Consider the following 7,859-nt stretch of genomic DNA (forward strand, 5'->3'; position numbering starts at 1 on the left):
TGCAAACATTGCAGAAAAAAATGGATGACCAGCGTTAGTCGGGATACATATTTTTTTTGCAATGTTTGCAACCTTCATATTGTTTAAAACAAACCAAACAAAGACATTTTATTATGTATATTCAATTTGCTATTTTTCTGTGATTTTTAAAGAAAATAAATACTTTCAAGTACGTAAAATATGACACCATTAATTTAATTGATTTATACATATATTATTGATAAACTCAAATTGATCGGGAAACTGGGATAGCCGATGTAGACCCTCTTCCAAAATTATGACACATGTATCATTAACCTGTAAGTTATTTAGAAGTAACATCTGAAAATTACCAGACCTTGACTTGTCGGCATATTTGGTAACGATGGTAAAGGGAAATAGTTCATGAGGTACAAACTCTAAACTTATAAAATAAACCATCGTATAATATAAGTAAGCGTTATCTATTATTCTTAATTCAAATAAAAGGTTAAAAAAAAGTAAGAAACCAGAAAGCAATTTTTAAAACAATTTCAACGATGCTATGAAATAAGTCACAGAATTAATAAATTGTGTAACACGCGGACAGACGGTGCTAAGAGATTGAAACAAAATGTGTTTCCATAGTTACACTAAACTACCCTGAATTTACACTAAATGATGGTGCTTGCATATCAGTTTTCCTTATTGTACCCTTATGGGTTTTGAGGGGTAAAACAATTATCCCATACACTCTTATGGAAACCTTTGACCTCTCGTTAACCTACACTTGCTTCGGGGGTCATTGATTTGAAATATTGCAAAGTTACTTGAGAAGATTTTCAAAGATTTTTCCAATATAATGTATGCAAAACTGTGAACCTCAACAGTTCCTACGCACTGGACCCGGGGTATAATATTTGAACGAAGTTGAATTTTCATCTGAGTAAATCTTAAGAGTTTTGGCTTTTCTGATTCAGTGGCCCTTGAGAAGATTTTTTTAAAAACACATTGCCCAATTTTACATCTTTTCTACATTATTCCCTTGGAAGGGGGTTACAGCTCTTCATTTGAACAAGCTTGAATCCCCGTTTCCAAAGACCCTTAGTGGTAAGTTTTATTTTTAAGATGTCGTAACTATGACAACTTACAATATAAGAGACAGTTGGCACACAAAGTTTGTTTAGAAAAGATTATTCAGTTTTCTTATGAGATACAAATATGCATTTTTTTAGTCATTAATATTGTGACATGTCTTTTCACTGAGATCCATCTAACCGTTTATGAGATGCTATGACAAGGTAGGTATTCCAGTGAGGCCAAACTTTAATTCAAGTACCTATTACTTTGTGAGTAAGCTTCCTAGAATGATTAGCTGCAGATGTGTAGCTCTCTGGAAAAATATTGAGACAGACTAGATATGTCCCAAATTGGTATGTCCCAATATTTTCCCCCAGAGAGCTACATATCTACAGCTACCTGGTGATATGAAAATCTACATTTGCTAATCTTTAATAAAAATTAATTATGATCCGTATATAACGATTTAATTAAAGTTTTGATGATGATGTATTCGATTGATACTCAAGCACGTGAACATCCTTCATGTACAAAACCAAAATGCGTTGCAGAGGGCATGTTAAAAGCAAAGCATAAACACAAGCCTGCAAAACATAATGCTGAAAACTCACGCAAAGAAAATAATATAGTTTGCCATGAAGAGATAATTACAATGATTAAACTGTAATGAACCTGAAATATGAAAGATTGCTCGATTCAAAGTTAGTTGACAAATATTTTATAGCCTCAACGGATATAAAAGAGACCCATGGGCCACATCGCTCACCATAGCAGTTGTCTTTTTCTTGATTTATCTACCTACAAATTCATGGCCTCATTTTGATAATGTAAAGTTTGGATCAAACTTCAATCAGCAAAACATGGTTATCTTTGCATGTTAATGAGATGAGTGGCTCTCGCTTGATCTTCGGTGCCATGATTTTAATGAACCTGGATCTTATGTGTTTTGAGATATACTTCTAAAATTATATTTTTATATGCAAGGTGAAAATAACGAACAGTGATCAATCTCATAACTTCTTAAATATACTTTTAGCTCCTGATTTGACCATTGTTTGAGATACACTTCTAAAAATATCTTTTTTATATATTCTTAAATATACTTTTAGCTCCTGATTTGACCCCTTGCTGATCCTTGGGGCCATGTCGTGAACTGTCTTTAATCTATGCTACTTGAAGTTGCTTGCATATTCAATCCTAATCTCGTTTTCTTAAAATAAGATTTGTAAAAACTATGTCCCACCCCTTATCACGAGAATGTCATGCCTGAAACAAACTTGAATCTACAACACTAGAATCGTCGACATTTGATGAGATTAACAAATCGATTTATCTTCCTCAGGGGTGTAAAATTGATCGACGCCAACGGTCGGGTGAACATTACTTCCCAATGGATCGATAAAGGGAGGAACCAACCGATATCAAAAGTCAGCAATTGTTTATCAAATGAATATTTGTAATGTTTTTGTCAGAGGAAAAGTGAAAATACAATTTTCTTATGAACAAGTCTTCATTGATATATAACGTCATGAAAAACCCAGATAATTTGAAATATGTCATAATGGGGTGATTAGAGCGAAGTCACATTGGCAAACGATGTTACAACGCAGTGAACATATTCTTTTCTTGGAAAGATTGAATGTCGTTTTAGTCAACCAGGAGAGAGAAACTTTTAAGTTAATAAATGAGGAGGTTTCCACTCTAATCAAACGAATTGTAACCTTGTGGATCTTGAGAGAAAAGTTTTTAAATAATTGTTTCTGTATGTTCTTACACGAAAACTTTTTGTGTCTCTACCTTGCATCCGGATACTATGATTTGAAAGGTGAAGATAACTAACAGTGATACCACATAGAGAGTTGGGCAAATGCGAACCCCTGGATATACCCGAGATGGGATCAGGTGCCTTAGAGGAGTAAGCATCCTCTTTCAACCGATCACACCGCCGTGAGCCCTGTATTTTGATAAGGTCAACGGAGTTATCCGTAGTCAAATGTAATGTGCCAAGAACGGCCTAACAATCGGTATCAAACACGTCAGACAGCATTTGATCCAATGATAGATTATATTACGTCACTCTGACGACCATAGAATTTACGAAATGCTGACATTAAACAAGACTGATGAAACCCCTGTAGCATAAACATGTTTGTCAGTAGCCTGTCCCGATTTAAAAACTGATCATACACAGAACAAGCTCTTGCGTATTGAATCAGTTGAGAGATATAAACACTATATACAGGTGATAATGGAATATAACTACATAAATATGGGAAGTTGACAATGGAGAAGCTAAACTTATTCCGTTTGTTATAAAATTGAGTTGTTAGTTTGCCGTGGTTAATATTTATTTTCAAAAACTATCCAAGTAAAAAGCAGAGGTGAAGGGCTCTGTGGTATCATTTATTTCAAGTTCACTGACATATATCGAATCAACATATGGTTGAAAATGATTATTGTTAATGGATAAAATGTCGATTTGAACCATTACATGATATATTCTGTTCATCATTCCGACATCTTATTCTTGAGAAGACCTTTAAAGTATGTATATTCTTTCATATTCATTTGTAAAACTTAAATCCATGGTACGTGAAAATGTTTTCTGGTTCATTGTTTTTTATATTATTCAAAATATACCAAATTTTATATTTATTACTTCTTAATGAAAGGTGAAAATAACGAACAGTGATCAATCTCATAACTCCTACAAGCAATGCAAAATAGATAGTTGGGCAAACACGGACCCCTGGACACACCAGAGGTTAGATCAGGTGCCTAGGGGGAGTAAGCATCCCCTGTTGACCGGTCACACCCGCCACGAGCCCTATATCCTGATCAGGTAAACAGAGTTATCCATAGTCAAAATCAGTGTGCTAAGAACGGTCTAACAATCGGTATGAAACATGTTAGACAGCATTTGACCCAATGATAGGTTATATTGGCAAATTAGATCGTTCTAACAACCATAGAATTTGCGAATTCCTGACTTTAAACGAGACTGTTGAAACCCCTGTACCATCAACGTGTTTGTCAGTAGTTTGCCTCGATTTAAAAACTGACTATACGCAGAACAAGCTCTCGCATATCGAAACAGTTGAGATATATAAACACCATATGCAGGTGATAATGGAATATTGCTACATAAATATGGGAAGTTGACGATGGAGAAGCTGAAATCATCCCGTTTCCTTTCGAAAGAGGCATGATCCTTTCTTTGAAGAACATGAATTTTCCAATTAATACTTCAACTCAGTGCAAAAGTAAGACAAAATTCACAGACAGACGAAGGGAAACCTCAATCAGAATAGCGCATTTGAGCAATCAACCCATGTAAGCTAAAAGCAATGACTAAGACAAGCATGAACAGAAGCTTGCAAGATGTAAAGCTGAAAACTTAAGACACAAACAAACATTATAACATTACAAGTGTGGAAATTTCAAAGCATAAGCAACCAAGTTTCTATTTTTCTGAATTAAGATGAACAAATTTTAAAGCAAAATATAATTAAGATGCAAGGTGAAGATAACGAACAGTGATCAATCTCATAAGATACAATGTAAATCAAAACAGTTGATGAGTGTATTCCAAAGCAGCATCCAACTGCATAAGCGTCATTAGAATGACTTTGAGAGGTGTGTGGAAAATTAGTTAACGATAAGGAAATAAAAGGCCGTCGGTGAGGAGAAATGATGAAATGCCGTACAATTAATGCTTTTAAAGCATGGACATCAAATTATAGGTTAAATGTAGTCATTGGGCAATGCTCAGTGGCACACACTTGATGCCAGGGAAAACTAACCTGTGACTGATCCTCCACTGGTGCCCGTCCCAGTTGCACCTAAAGAAAACATGTTCAATCAGTCACCTTGATATCTCCCAAAACGAGGTACCTTTCATCATTCATCTATATACTGAACATAGTATTTCCAGAATATTGTTGTTAAAACAAGCACAATTACAACTTCTGTTATCAACTTCCATCTTCCCCGCATTAAGTTAATGAAAAACTTAAACTGTACCAATTTTGATGCACCAGATGCGCATTTCGACAAATAATGTCTTTTCAGTGATGCTGCTCAAGCCAAAATTTTGGAAATCCGAAATAACAATAAACTTGTAAGAACTAAAAGGAAAAACAGAGTGCCAAAGACTTGAGCCAAATTTGTCTAAGGATCAGAGCTATACATAAGGGAGATAATCCTTAATTTTGAAATGAATTTCTAAATTTTAGCACAGCAATTAAATATACACCCGTATTTTCAAGCTAGTAATAAAGTACTTCGCTATTGGGCTGTAGAATAATTAGAATAATTTGACCCCAAATTGTGATAGTCTTTTAATTAGGACCTACCACAGTATCCGCAAGTCTTGGCGCAGTTGTATTTGGCCCATCCAATGAATTGACCAGAACAAGATTGAGTACCAAAATCCTTACAGTTTGGAATCTTGTCTGCACAAGGTCCAGGAGCCGAGGTAGCTTGAGTTTGTGCTTTAAAAAAGATGCAAATATCATTTCCAACCTAACACTGGCTCTACCCTTTAGCGTTATAATATGAATCCTTTGAATTTCAAATTAAAAATGCAGGTTCATTTTCTGCCAGAAATACTCGTTATTAATATATTTACGAAAATGAATCGTTTGAGATATCTCTTTACAAAGTGATTGGAAAGTAGAAATCAAAGATTGTTACTCTTGGGGTAAGTGGTGTACTGTATAGCAGGTTAATATCGCGGTCGGAAAAAAATCGTGATTTTTTCATTTAGCAACAAATCGCGGTCGGTTTAAATCGCGGAAAAACAAATCTGAATATCCTGAACCCGATTTCGTATCAATATGAAAGATTAATTCACTGAATGTTAAATTCGCGGAAATTTTGTTTCAGCGAATATAGCGAAAATTAACTCCGCGAGTTAATTGCCTGCTATACAGTATTTAACGAAAGCAACGTTTGAATAGTCAATGAATAGTATGTGTTCCCTCTAAGTAAAAAAAACAACAAACTCCTGATTTGCCATTCATTAAGATGAGGCCAGCTTGCTGCACTGATATTCTCCGTATTCAGGTATAAAGCCAATTCGGCCCAATGACCAGATAATGCAGTCCAAAGGTTCAAACCCACGAAAAGACGATTGGGGTCACTGACAGATGATTCGGCCCAAGATAATTCGTTCCATTGACAGTTCGGCCAAGAAAGTTTGTCTAGTTCTTCTAGTGATTACTTGTATATAGTCAGTTTGTATTCAAATTATCCAGGAGTAGAGAAGAACACTACCTTAGGCATTCATGAGATGTTTTAGTCCTGTTACAAAGGAACATGGGAACAGACATTGTGATATTTACAGTCTCCCCTTCCTCCCCATATTTACAAAACTTGGATTAGTGAGAATATATCAAAAGTGTTCCAATGTTGGGGAGAATGCAGAATTGATGACAAACAATATCTCATAGGCAAATGTAGCATTTGAGTGACCACAGGACAAAGAAAAGATTTAATATACTTTCATATTTGTACTCTAGCGGTTTGGCTTAGTAGAATACCAGTCTTTCAATCAATAGGTCACCATAATTCTAGATGCAAGATATTTCATTTTGGACTTAATCTTTTTGAGAAAACTACCATTTTCTAACAGAACTGCTAAGGACTATCAAAATATTTTAAGTGTAATTTCCAATATTAGCAAATCTCTATCATAACTATCATGGATTAACATTTACTTGAAGTACTGTTTCCACAGAATCCACAAAATTTAGCACAATTGTCTTTGGCCCAACCAGCGTACGGTTCATGGCATGCATAATCTCCGTAAGATGCACAGTCAGGTTTGACATCACTGCACGCGCCAGGGCCAGTTGGATTGCACTCCGGTTTCTGACAACATTGGTCATTTCCGTCTGGAACCAAGTGACAATCTGTGGGTAAAGTTCCATATCGTGGACATCTGTCAGAAGAAATTATCAACTATTATCATATCAAATGGGATTTGAAGTTTAACATTTTCAAATTCATTTATTTTTAAAGATAAACTCGAAAAATACAAGATGGTTTTTTACCTATCGCTGCAACGGTAGACACCCTTTGATGCATCCACACATTCACAGTTATAGTTACAGCCATCCTGCCAAGTCTGACCTTGCTGATAAATTTGTCCCTTGTAGATACAGGCACCTAAACGTAGAAAACGTCTTGTTATAAAACGTCTCACTGATAAACTTCAAACTTTTATCTCTTATAGATATATGTCCATGATATTCTTGGTGACAGAAGATCAACATTTTCATATCATGTTTTCAACACACTGGAATATCCGTTCGTTGAAGTAGAGTTGTAAGTTCCCGATCCGACTTGGGGTCTGCCTTGTCCGGTAAAAGTTCCGGTGTATCCAGCTGGGTTGAATCCCGAGACCGTCTGACCGGACGTGCTTCCTGTCACACTGCATTGTGGAACACGACAACAAGAGTCTTTAGGATCAGTGACGTAGCTACACCCGACTGGAATGTTGGAATATTGTCCACATCTTCAAGAAATGATCAGGAAGTCGTTAAATGTTTTTCTTTCTTCACCTCGTGGTACTCCATGCACATTGCAAGCATTATTAGGTCTGCTAACATACCCAGAAACCTCCATATTTATAATCTCATAGTGATAGATTTGTCAATTTCTGTAATACGTGTTTGAATATTCATCAAACATTGTCTTTCTGTGAAGATGGAAATTGCAGTTCGCAAGAAAAATGTGAACTAGCATTTTGAGACAATGTAGTGATATACTATGATACATAATATCTGTAAAAATGTAATTATTTCTATCATATTCCA

At 35.5% G+C, this 7,859-nt stretch overlaps 1 protein-coding gene across 1 annotated transcript in view; it reads right to left on the reverse strand.

The window, feature by feature from the left end:
- The window catches only part of LOC125672652 (uncharacterized), an 86,995-nt gene that overhangs the window by 10,642 nt on the left and 68,494 nt on the right, over positions 1–7,859 (reverse strand). Inside the window, 5 exon segments of the mRNA XM_048908845.2 lie at positions 4,842–4,880; positions 5,394–5,531; positions 6,759–6,982; positions 7,095–7,209; positions 7,341–7,558. Of these exon segments, the coding sequence (XP_048764802.2) occupies positions 4,842–4,880; positions 5,394–5,531; positions 6,759–6,982; positions 7,095–7,209; positions 7,341–7,558 (734 nt within the window).

This window comes from Ostrea edulis, chromosome 1, assembly GCF_947568905.1.
Source record: "Ostrea edulis chromosome 1, xbOstEdul1.1, whole genome shotgun sequence".
NCBI lineage: Eukaryota > Metazoa > Mollusca > Bivalvia > Ostreida > Ostreidae > Ostrea > Ostrea edulis.